Raw genomic sequence first — 12919 nt, 5'->3', positions numbered from 1 at the left:
CCTAGTATGCATTATTTGTTCCTCCACTGGAGGGTTTCAAGAAAAGACTGGACAAAACCATAGAAGACCTCCAAGATCCCTTCCAGATTCAATTCTATTCTATTCGATTCCTATTTTCTGTTCTGTTCTGTTCTACTCTTCTCTTCTCTTCTCTTCTCTTCTCTTCTCTTCTCTTCTCTTCTCTATTCTAATACATATAGTCCTGTTCTTACAACAGTTCATTTGACCATTTGAAGTTACAAAGGCACTGAAAAAAGTGACTTATGACTGTTTTTCACACTTATGACTGTTGCAGCATCCCCCTGGTCACATGATCAAAATTCAGACACTTGGCAACTGACCTATATTTATGACGGTTGCAGTGTCCCAGGGTCAGGTGATCACTGGTTGTGAGCTTCTGACAAGCAAAGTCAATGGGAAAACCAGATTCACTTAACAACTCTCTTACTAATTAACAACTGCAATGATACACTTAACAACTGTGGCAAGAAAGATCGTAAAATGGAGCAAAACTCATTTAACAAATGTTTTGCTAAACAACAGAAATTTTGGGCTCCATTGAGGTTGTAAGTCGAGGACTACCTGTACTAGAAACCATCTGTCTGGAAACATTTGTCCAGGATGGGTTGGACTAGAAGACCTCTGAGGTCCCTCCCCACCCTGTTATACATTGATGGAGAAAGGCCTTTGGTGACTGCAGATTGGGCAGCTTCTTCTACTGGTTGGAAAGCCTCCTGAAGTCCAATGATGTGAGAGTTATCTGGGCCACCAACAAACTTCCACAATGCCAATTTCAACTTTCTTAATACAGCTCTCGCTGACCCATCCAAGAAGAGGGTGGAATTGGTATCAATTGGCTCTCAATTGCAGAAGAAACAGTTTGAATGTCAAGAGTGCACACAGTATGACTATTTTGAGACAACCCAGGAGCAAAATACAGTAAACAGAAGTTTGTCTTTCAAACAGTGGTTTATCTACGAGGGCTATATACATACACGTACTAGGCAAAGTCAGGCAATCAATGATCAACTCTAGCACAGAAGCACACACAGAGGCAGAGAGCGCCCTCACAGAGCCTCTCCTATATATACAGCCTCTTAAAATGATAACAGTTAAATAACCCTGCTGACTCATTCTCATTGCATCATCATTTCAGTATTATAGCCTTACAGCAGCTGGTCAGCTATTAAATCATCATTACCCTGACATTGAAGGAGCTGCCACATCAGCCTCCATAGCTCCTCTCCCCAGCCACTCCATTCAAGGAACTTCATCCTCTTGAATAGAAGAAAAATTTAGCTCGGCTTTGCACAGGGGAGTCCCTGGTGCTCTCTGAGCTTGGTGATCTGCTTGCCAACATTTCATTACCCAACTGGGTAACATCATCAGTGCACTGATAAGTCGGGTGATGAAACATCGGCAAGCAAACCAACGAGCTCGGGGAGCACCAAGGACTTCATCATCCCTGGTGAGAAGTGCAGATGCTCAGACGGTCTTATGGGCAGAGGCAACAAAACCCGAGGAGACTGGCAGAAGCGGAGGAAAGGGCTGTTTCCTCAGCCAGAAAAGGTGAGTGACAACTTCTGCAGCCAATTTGTAGCTTCCCTTCTCCTTGTCAGTCAGAGCAGCTGCTGGGATAACAACTGCCCTTCCTCTGCGAAAGGCTAATGTCGCATTGATAATTCCCTGAGCACAAGTGACGGCCAAGCAGAACAAATAAAAGACGCGCAGAGCACCCCAAAGTGGAACTCAACATCATGCCCCACACTCTCTGACTGTGTTCACACACGCACAACGCGCATCTTCAGATCATATGCTCTGCTTAAATGCCAAATCCTGTCTCCATGTCCCAGAGGCACTTTTTTCAGGAGGCAACTGGACTTTCTTGTGTTTTCTTTTTGAAGATGTTTCGCTTCTCATCCAAGAAGCTTCTTCAGCTCTGACAGGATAGTGGGGAATGGAAGGATTTATACTCCTTGCAGACAGCTGGTCATTGGCATCCTTTTAGAGGGTCCTTGAAGGACTTGGAGGTTTATCTGTGTCCTCAGGGTCACCTGAGTTAGTGCTCTTGGTTCCTGTAGTCTGCAATTTTTCCCTCTGGAAATCCATTCCTACTCCCACCCCATTCCAAGGGTCTTCATCCCAAATTGTATAGCTAAAAGTCTGTAGAGATTCTCCATCATCCGGGTCATGGTTGTCCCAAAGGGGCTTTTTCAGGAGGCAGCTGGACTTTCTTGCTTCAACGACCCTCTACAAGGATGCAAATGACCAGTCAGAGCTGAAGAAGCTTCTTGGGTGAGAAGCGAAATGTCTTCCAAGAAAAACCAGAAAGTCCAGTTGCCTCTTGAAAAAGCACCTTTGGGACAACCAGGACCCAGATGACGGAGAATCTCTACAGACTCCTGTCTCGATGGTATGGCTGAGCACCCACCACCAACTGGCCAAACCCGTTTTAGTTTCATCCACATCTGAGTGTCTGGAACTGGAAGAGTGACAAATTCAGAAGTGCGAAAGGTCAGGGAGCAAATCTGGCTGCAGTCAGGATGAGATTATTGCACTCCTCCTGCTCCCCCCCCCCCCGCTTTCTCTCTCCATCTGTCAGCAAGAGACGCCTCCTCTAAAAGCTTTTCCAGTTGCACCTGGCTGTTTCAGAGCAATCAGCAGCTTTGATTTCATTGTGGAGAAGCAGGTTGAAAAAACAGGAAGGCTGGAGGGATTTGAACAAGACAAGTCAGTGCTGTTCTCTGCAAATCCATGACAAAAGGTGCTGGACGGATAGGCTTGTGATTATAACAGTAGCCTTTATTTCCACATTGTCAAGTTCTCTTAAGGGCTATGATGGAAATAAGGAGACATTTTCTGACCGTGAGAACAATCAATCCATGGAACAGAAGTTGCCTTCAGAATTTGTGGGAGCTTCACGACTGGAGGCTTTCAAGAAGAGATTGGGCTGCCATCTCTCAGAAATGGTCTAGGGTCTCCTGCTTGGGTAGGGGATTGGACTAGATGACCTACAAGGTCCCTTCCAACTCTGTTAATCTGTAGAATCTGTCTCTGTATGGGCAAGAAAGAGGGGTTTGTATCTCCATCTGCAAAGAACCTCTGAAGCCCCCCAGACAGGTGGTTGACTGATGCCCCTGAGAGTCCACCAAGAGGTTCAAGCCTTCTTTTTCTTAGGCCTGGTCCCCTCCTCAGCAGCACCTGGGCAGCTGTGCTGTAATCACAGGGCTCCCTTCCTCCTTCGCCAGGTGTTTTGCCCACAAGGCCCATCCACATGCTCATGGCCAAGATGAGAGGAGGAGCCTGGTTGACCGAGCTGGCCTAAGGGAAGGGCTTTAAACTTCTCCAAGCATTGCGGAAGAAGCATTGCCAGGAATTATGCAGGGAAGAACGAAGAAGCCATTTCCAAATTCCAAAGGGGCTTTCCTTTCTTGCCTTTGTGGGTCAATTTCCCTATAATCGTAGGACACGTAGCTTTGGGAGGGAGGATTTGCCCCCAGCCGAGTAAATAAAAGTGGATCTAGCCTGACCAGGTGGCCTCTGTGTGATTCTCCCGGCCACAGAGCAAAGGGCCACCCTTGATCTTCACAGGTATCGTTTCCTTCAGCCTCTGTCTGCAGCCCAGAGGTTCCCGGCAGGCTCTTCTCTGCAATGTTCCCAATGCTGTGACTCCCCCAAGCATCCAGGCCCCCTCTGGGAGACGGTCTTCCAACTGAAGGCCTCTGGGGCAGAGAGCCACTCTCCACCCGCCCAGGTTGTCCCGTCAGAACAAGGAAGCATTTCAAAGTAACAGACTCACATCTCTGCCTGCATAACCGGCTTTCCCTGAATTTGAATCTGAACCTCAAAATGCACATTTTAAATTCTGGAATGGGGAGAACATTTATTCTGGCGGTGTTTAAGGCTACAAGAGACAAAAGCCCTACAGTCGCCTTCAACGAAGGATCTCAGGAGAGTTTGTGGCAGGAGCAGCTGAACGACGACATCGGCTGGGCTGTTTCTACACATTACATCTGGAGCCCCCGTAGGGACCTCTGGCCATCTCAGCTGATTCCCAAGCACCCTCCCCTGGTCCCCATCAATTCATACATGTCTGCCTTAAGTCATCATCATCATCATTTAACGACCCCATAATCCCTTGCAGGGTGGAGTCTGGACAACTGAATGGAGCTAGCAGAGTGTTTTAATGGCCAGATGCCCTTCCTGTCGCCAGTGCAGAGTTTTGTTCAGAGAGATTGTGCCCAGAGAGAGAAATATCTGCCTCTACCGAACTCGCAGCCTCCTGATTGTGAGACGAGAGCTCCACCTCTAGGCCACCGCACCACTCCTGGACGTGTGCCTTATATGCCTCCCCCATTGTTCAAAGGAAAGGAGTTGCCTCCGTTTTCCAGAAACTTACCGGTTCGCCAGGTAGACCTCTGGGCCCAACTTCTCCATCGTCACCCTGTTTGGCAGGAGAAAGAAAAAGGGGAGTAAGAGCCGGAGCCCAATAGGGCCCCTCTTGTTAAACCATAATAGGATGGGACAAACCATTTGGGGAGGGAAAGCGAGGCAGCTTCATTCACTAGAAGGTGAGACAAGAAACAATGGATGGAAACTAATCAAGAAGAGAAGCAGCCTAGAACTAGGGAGACATTTCCTGACAGTGAGGACAATTAACCAGTGGAACAGCTTGCCTCCAGAAATCGTGGGTGCTCCATCACTGGAGGTTTTTAAGAAGAGACTGGACAGCCACTTGTCTGAAATGGTATAGGTTCTCCTGCTTGAGCAGGGGGTTGGACTAGAAGACCTCCAAGGTCCATTCCAACTCTGATGTTCTGTTCTGTTCTGTTCTGTTCTGATCTGATCTGATCTGATCTGATCTGATCTGATCTGATCTGATCTGTTCTGTTCTGTTCTGTTCTGTCCTGTCCTGTCCTGTCCTGTCCTGTCCTGTTCTGTTCTGTTCTGTTCTGAAGACAAGGACTCCAAAGGCTGGAACAAATCTAGCTGAATTGCTTAAACAAAAGATGAAAGTTGGGTGACTACATTTGACCCAAGGAGGACAATCAGGGATGGATCGAGTCACCAGCTGAAGGATTTACAAGAATCCTTTGTCTGTAAGCCTACCTATATTTATATATCCCATATATAGGGTGGGATCCTATATCCTATCACTCTGGAGGCATGACTTGGTGTCCATGTGCCTGGAGGGTAGTGATTGATTCACAGCGGCTTCGTTCCCACAGGGGAGCTCAGTGAATGATAGACAGACCCCCAAATCATTTAAGGTTCACAAGGACACTTGACAGAACTCACCCGGTCACCATCTTCACCTGGGGCTCCTGGGGGACCCGAGGGGCCAGGATCACCCTGAAGGGGGAAAAAGGCCAGCATTAGTCATGTTTTGATGCCCCCTCCCCCCCAAAAAATCTTAAGAGCCAAAGGCTGGCAGAGTCTTCCATAACTACGCACTGAATGCCATTGGAGGAGACCAGGAGGCTCTGTGTGGATGAGGAAGGTCTCTCACCTGTTCTTCTAGATCTTCTTGGAAGTCCCTGTGGACTGTGCACCCTTCTAAAGGTCCCACTGGGTGTACGGGTGAAGGGCCAGGCAAATATTAGTACCACTGTCAGCACTCCAAGCTGCATTCACTCCAGTGCTGACATAGGAAGGAGAAGGTGGGGGCATCTGGCAAGAGGACGCTTGACTTTTCACCTACTTATTTTCCCTGGAGATACTATCCCCTAGGAGATGGATTGGGAGGGGGGAAATTCCTTTGAGCTGAAGTAGTAGATAACAGCAGAGTGACTTGGAAGATGGCCAATGAGAAGCAGAGCAGTGGGGAAAGGAAAGGGAGGGTTTGGACCAGGAAGTCAGTGTTGGCTGCAACTGAATCGGAGTTTCGATTGTTGTGCCTAATAAATGAAAGATTTTGATCAAGGACTATTTGTTTGAAATGCAGTTTATTTGAGACGACACCGAATCCTGACAGAATCCTTAGTAATAGCTGCTTCTAGTTTTGGTCACCACATTACAAAAAAGATGTTGAGACTTTGGAAAAAGTGCAAAGAAGAGCAGCCAAGAGGATTAAAGGCCTGGGAGCTAAAACATATGAAGGACGGTTGCAGGATTTGGGTTTGCTTAGTCTAGAGAAAAGGGGACATGATAGCAGCATTCCAATATTTGAGGGGCTGCCACAAAGAAGAGGGGGGTCAAATTATTCTCCAAAGTACCAGAAGGCAGGACAAAAAACAATGGATGGAAACTAATCAAGGAGAGAGGCAACCTGGAATTGAGGAGAACCTTCCTGAACAGTGAGGACAATTAACCAGCGGAACAGCTTGCCTCCAGAAGTTGTGGGTGTTTCATCATTGGAGGTTAGGGTTAGGGTTAGGGTTCTCCTTGAGCAGGGGGACCTGCTAGAAGACCTCCAAGGTCCCTTCCAGCCACCTGTGCTCCTCTTAGAACTCTTGGCATAGAAGTCAAACCTCCTGCAAGGCACCAGCCGATTCCTCTGCACAGGCAGTTGGCAGACAGAGTCAAATTTGAAGTCAAATAAAAATAGCAATGCTGTTAGGAATGAGGAAAACAGGAGGGAAAGGGGGCACCAAGGTGATCAAATGCCAACGTAAAGATCTCCGAGGTACCAGCAGGAAAGAAAGGGGATTAATGCGGCACCCCAGATGGCCATTTTTTATTGGGGAGCAGTAAAGAGCTGCCCAAGCTATTGGCCACGGGAGGTCTCAAAAAGAACAATGGTCAAAGCCCACAGACCCAGCTGCCTCCTGGGAGTGTTTTGTGCCTGGATGCTTCAAAACACCCGGAATTCTTTGTAAGACCATTATCTGCAAATCACTTTCAGTTTTCTCACTGACTTCCTCCCTCAGGTTGGCCTGGATGTGTCATTGTTAAAGTTTTCAAGCAGCGTTGGGGGAAAAACCTCAGAAGCTTCCTCAATTCCTGAACAAGCACATCATTAAAATCTTCCACTGCAACGCACAGCTGCACTGGAGATTTCAGGCTTGGTCCCGGACATTCGTTTCACCGCTAACGTCCGTCTTCAATGTTTTTTTAAAAAAACCCTTTTTTTTTTTAACAGCACACGTAAAATTCTGCGGCAATGGCTGAAAGTTAAGAAAAATGTGGCATTTAATTTAAAAAAAATCCTGTCCTGGCCTTAAGTCTGTAGAGATGCTCAGTCATCCGGGTCCTGAGTGGTGCTCCTGATTTATGTGGTCTGCCATTTTTCCCTCTGGAAATCCATTCCTACTCCCACCCCATTCCAAGGGTCTTCATCCCAAATTGTATAGCTAAATGTCTGTAGAGATTCTCAGTCCTCCAGGTCGTGGTTGTCCCAAAGGTGCTTTTTTTTTCAAGAGGCAACTGGACTTCCTTGTTTTTTCTTTTGAAGACATTTCGCTTCTCATCCAAGAAGCTTCTTCAGCTCTGAAAAAGCCCCTTTGGGACAGCCATGACCTAGATGACTGAGAAGATCTACAGACTTTTAGCTATACAATTTGGGATGAAGACCCTTGGAATGGATTTCCAGAGGAAAAATGTTGCAGACTACAGGAACCATTTGCACCGCTCAGGTGGACCTTGAGGACACAGATAAGCCTCCAAGTGGCCTCAATGACCCTCTAAAAGGATGCAAAGGACCAGCTGTCTGCAAGGAATATAAATCCTTCCATTTCCCACCATCCAGTCAGAGCTGAAGAAGCTTCTTTTGGATGAGAAGCAAAACGTCTTCAAAAGGAAAAAAAACACAAGAAAGTCCAGTTGCCTCCTGAAAAAATAAAAGGACCTTTGGGACACTCCTGCCCTTAAATTCTCCCTCCCTCCTTCTCTTCCCTTGCTGAAAAACGTCATGGATGACTCTCCTCACCCATAACTGAGGCAGGGAAAAGTCCTTGGCCAAGTCACAAATGACCGAGCCTGCCGCTCAAGCCCCCAGATCCTTCCAGGTGACAGGGAAAGACCACCAGTAATATCAGAAGATCCTCTCCAATCTGCTCTGAGAAATTGGTCGGTCAAAATCAACGGCTGGCAGCAAAAACAAAAGCCAACAGAGGCCACCTTCTCCTTAGCAACCTTCGGGAAAAACAGAACGAAGCAGAAACGTAAGCAGGACTTACCCTGTTCCCCTTTTCTCCAGGGATCCCAGCCAGGCCATCGAAACCTCGGTCGCCCTGCAAGAAAATTCAGAGGGAGAGTGGCTTCCAGACCCAGAAGGAGGTGGCGGATGGTGACCAAACTCGCAGGAGTTCCCCACGAAAACAGCCAAGCCCTCAGGGAGTCCCAGCTCCAAAGAGGGTTGGAGAAGATGGACAGAGGAGGGTCTGATGTGTGGAGGAGCGCCTGGTCTGCTTTTGGGTCTGCTTGGCAGAAGGGAGCGGGCTCAGGCAGCCTGGGAATCCGGGTCAACCGGTGTTCATGTCCATCCAGGCAAATGCTGGCAGCTTCCTATATTGGAGGAGCTCCTGTGCCTGCTCAGCCCTCAACTGCAAAAGCCTCCTTGGGAACATCAGCCCTGGCTCTGCTCTCTGCTCTGCCCTGACTCTTTAAGCCCCAGTCCTCCCTCTGGCTAAGCTGACCCTGCAAGGACCTGGACGGCTCCCACCTTCTCTTTCTGAGGGTCAAGCATGGAGCACCCCTGCATGGAGGGAAGGGCAGAGAGAAGAGACAGGGAAGAGGGAAGAGGGAAAGGGGAGGGGAGGATAGGGGAGGGGAGGGAAAGGGTGTTGGCTAAAGTGGGGTGGAAGATGGGGGCCCTCAGAGAGACTTGGAACACCCCCTCCATTCACTTGCAATAACAGGTCTCCCGTCTCCCTCCTGAGTCCATTTTGTGCTCATTTCCCCGTTTCAGGCATTCACACTCTTGACTCAGAACAGGATTTATTTTTTTTTAAAAAAAGGTGCAACGTTTTTAGGCCAATTTGGCATCAGAGAGGCATCTCTGGAGGTGAGCCAGAACAAAGAGCTGGGCAAAAGCTCAATTAGGTTTTGTTTAATTGCAGTGAAATTTAAATAGGATGACTTCCCAAAGAATCACATTAAAAATGGCAATTACTGGAAGGCCTGGGAAGCCTTAGGAGACCCGGAGATCTCCAGTTGCAGGCAGCATCTGATTTCGGGCACCCAGGACTTGCTGGCCCCCCTGACTATTCCTGCTAGGTGGGACTTGCTTCCCACCCCAGAGACGGGCCAAAGCACCAGGCAGCCTCACGCTACTGCCCCACCCCCACCCCCATCCTCCTTGGAGCGAAAGAGAGGTCAGAAGCTCCCTGGAGGTGAAGGAGGAAGGGGTTCAATTTGTTTTTGCTTTTTATGCAGTTCTTTATTTTAAAATTTGTAAAAAATCCACGCTGCCTCTCATTCCTCATCTCTCCTGAAATATACATCTTTTGTAGATAACTACCGGTAGCAGATGCTTTGCCAGCCTCTATTTTTAACCTTTCTCTTCGGTGATGTTATTCTTTATTCCTGCAAGCAGAATCTCCACCTACATTTCTCCCAATCCCAGCCTTTTCTTCAGAGTGCTGCTCCCTCTGCTCTGACCGAGGATTGCCTGCCTCTCTGACACGCACAGACACGCATGTTCTCTCCGTGTGCAATTGCCCAAAGTCCCCTGGTGCTGCCCACGAGAAAGGGGAGGCTTGGAAGAATGTGTAGAAAGTTAGCACCCACCCCTCTCCTAGAAGAATGAAATGTTTTAGGAAATATTTAAAAAGGCAGAATATAATATTTCCCCTAAAAGAGAAATAAAAAATCTCAAGGGAGACAGAAACTCAGAGCCCCAGCCCCCTGTCCCCAAGCAGTTACTGAGCTGGGGCAGCTTTTAGAAATGCAGGTTTGGTAATCCATTACTCCCTGCAGCAAAGTCTGAACAAAGGCAGATTGGCCCTCACCCAAGATCCAAAGCAGGACACAGCCATGAAGACATAATAGGAATTGCCCAACACCCTTTCAGAAGGGTGATGCACCCTTCGTTGCATCATCTCAGAGCAGACCAAACTTCAACCAAACTTAGCTCAGACAAGCTATGGAGCCAGCTATGACCCCTACATAACCCCTACATGGCACTGTGGGAGTTTGACAACAGCCAATAGAATACGTGTTCTTGCACAGGAACAGGAAGCTCAAGTGCAAAGCCCAAGAGAAGGTATAACCCCCCCCACCCCCCACTCTCAACTCCATGCGGTCAGCTGCACCAGAACCACCCATGTGCTTCTGCTTCATCATTAAACCATCTTTCCAATCAGCCTCCAGCCTCCATTTTGTCTCCAGTGCCTTTTTCCCTGGCTTGGAACTGAACCGGATGGCTATTTCTTCCAACAAACGGATGGCCTGGACCTTTCCGAAAGCAGTTTAAGCTGTCCTTGTAGGATCTATGAGGAGAAAGCTGATGGATGGGGAATTCTCCTGAGTCACGCTTGCACAACCTCGCCTGTTGGAATTAGTTCTCACCTCTCCGGCCATAAATTATGCTCCTGCCAGCTCTCTCCCTCCTCCCAGAATCTCAGGCTTCAGAGACCAAGAGCCTCGGAGAAGAAGCAAATGATTTGCAGCCCTCCTTCTCTTTAACAATTCCCTCCCCACATCTCTTTCCACGTTAAGTACCTACATAATCAGCCACTTAAACCTGCTAATATACAACTTCCAGGCAAATGTCCCTGCATTCAGATTCGGCATTACTGCTTGTCTCTTTTGATGAAAGCCGAGTGAGGCCTTGGAAAGAAGGCTAATTGTTTTGCCGCTCAGCGTGGAATTCCCCCCTGGATGCTGCAGGTGTCCTGGGAAAGAACATCTGGGATGGTGAAAGAATGGCAGGGGCGAGAGACGGAATGGTTTGGCCCAGTTACCTTCGGTCCCGTTTGGCCTGGCATCCCCCGAGCACCATCGCTGCCAGCCCGTCCCTAAAATGAGAGCAGAAAAAGGAAATTAAGCAGCCAAACTAGATCAAAGAGCAACAAAATTTGCCCTGGAGCTGAGGCCAAATCATCGGACAATCCATCCACTCCACCATCTATCCCTTCCCTTCTTCCCCCATGTATTCTTCACAAGGCATCTGTCTAGCCCCAAATCACAATGGACCTTGGCTTCGATCTTGTGCTTGCAAGAGCTGACCTGCCCTAAGCCATGGTTGCACACCCTCCCTGCTAGCCCCAGAATTGTAGTTTAATCAGGTACTGGCCCAGGAAATTCTGCCAAGGTTCAGTAGTAGGCAGATCAGACTGGGGAACCAAAGTCATGTGTGGGGGGGGAAGCCCTTCCTCCTCCAGAAGAATGAAATATTTTGGGAAATGTTAAAAAAAAAAAGGCAGAATATTATATTTCCCTAAAGGAGAAATGGAGAAACATGTTTTTAGAGGCAGAAAGCACCCCCCAGTCTTTCTTAACAGCCCACAGCAGATGCCAGCACTTAAGGAGATAAAGAGCTTATTGAAAGAGGAAGCCAAGTATCTAGATGGCTCCATTCATAAGCAAAGCAAATACTGCAGGCAGAAATCCATTCAAGACATGATATTTCAAAACCCCTTGCAGTAAAGTTTAACAGCTAACAAAACCAGAGTGGTAGGATTAGAACAAGCAGCTCCTCACCCAAGATCCAACACAGGACGAAAGCCTCCCTAGGAACTGCCCGACACCCTTTTAGAAACACAAAACCCGTATTGCACAAATCCCAAAACTTCAAAACCATAGAACCATATTAAGACTCCTTCCTCTTCCTCAGTTGTTGTTCAGCTGACCCAGAACTGCACGCTGTCTTTGTGTGAGGTTCTGCCTCATCAAGAAACTTTCTTTCCAATCAGCCTCCATGTTGTTTCCAGCCTCTTTCTCCCAGTTTGGAACTGAACCAGATGGATTTTTCTTCCAACACGTCCTCGTACTACTTTTATTATAAGGTTACGATAGCAGAACCTTACAAATCTGAATGTGCCTCCCGCTTCACTCCCCTTATCCTCCTGAGAACCACGGAGGGTCTTGTCGGAGATGCTTCCTCAGATTACATTTCTGTCCAGGTATCAGATTTCTCTTATCTGACCATTGTCTTGGTAGTGGCTCTTCCTCCTGTTCTTTGACGCCATTCCTGCCGGTCATTGCAGTAACTTATCCAGTTCTCTGGTTACTGGGTGCCTTGTGTCAGCTGGATCTCCAGCATGGGGTTCGAGTTTGCTGCAGGCTTGCTATCGGCTGCCAAGATAACAGGGAGGGGGGACATGTTATTTGGGTTGGAGAAGTCCCGTGTGAACTAAATGGGAGGTTTGCTCTCCAGAATTACTGCGCTGCTGAGTGGAGTTGTTTACACCCCGTCAAGGCCAACCATCCTAGGATTCCAGATGGGTGAAATACCCGAAGATGAGCTTCACACAACCTCCAGAAGACCAGGGAGAATATGCTTCTGGAAAGATACACCCAGGACTGCATACAACTTTCCTCTCCATAAGAGCAAGAACGTCTTTTGGGGAGGCTTTCTGTGAGCACTGCAGTTATCAGAGGATGTGAATTCTTGCAGGCCTGTCTGTCTTCTTCCTAGCAGACTAGCGGGGATGGGGCAGCTCACGCACCTCTGGCGCCACTCGGGTGCATTGTGCAAAACTGTACATACCACTCCAATTGGGACTAGTTGCAGTTTCTTCAAGGGCAGCCCCATGTAGAGTGCATTGTAGTCATCCATATTTGTGTGATCTGTTTGTGAGTGAGACAAATGCATGAGTGATCATGAGCAACAGAATAGAATAGAATAATAGAGTAGCGTAGAGTAGCGTAGAGTAGAGTAGAGTAGAGTAGAGTAGAGTAGAGTAGAGTAGAGTAGAGTAGAAAAGAAGAAAAGAAAAGAAAAGAAAAGAAAAGAAAAGAAAAGAAAAGAAACAGAAACAGAAACAGAAACAGAAACAGAAACAGAAACTGGAAGGGACCTTGGCGGTCTTGCTCA

General features: G+C 47.8%; 1 protein-coding gene across 1 annotated transcript in view; it reads right to left on the bottom strand.

Moving 5' to 3' along the window:
• Nucleotides 1-12919, bottom strand: part of COL5A1 (collagen type V alpha 1 chain) — a 222335-nt gene that overhangs the window by 86288 nt on the left and 123128 nt on the right. The window contains exons 17-20 of the mRNA XM_034427172.3: nucleotides 10845-10898; nucleotides 8118-8171; nucleotides 5299-5352; nucleotides 4400-4444 (exon numbers count right to left, since the gene is read on the bottom strand). Of these exons, the coding sequence (XP_034283063.2) occupies nucleotides 4400-4444; nucleotides 5299-5352; nucleotides 8118-8171; nucleotides 10845-10898 (207 nt within the window). The remainder of the gene's footprint in view (nucleotides 1-4399; nucleotides 4445-5298; nucleotides 5353-8117; nucleotides 8172-10844; nucleotides 10899-12919) is intronic.

The sequence above is a fragment of the Pantherophis guttatus genome, chromosome 16 (genome assembly GCF_059756535.1).
Source record: "Pantherophis guttatus breed Tessera chromosome 16, ASM5975653v1, whole genome shotgun sequence".
In the NCBI taxonomy this organism is placed as follows: Eukaryota; Metazoa; Chordata; class Lepidosauria; order Squamata; family Colubridae; genus Pantherophis; species Pantherophis guttatus.
Note: the sequence above shows the minus strand (reverse complement) of the source record. Positions and strands in the feature narration are given on the sequence as shown.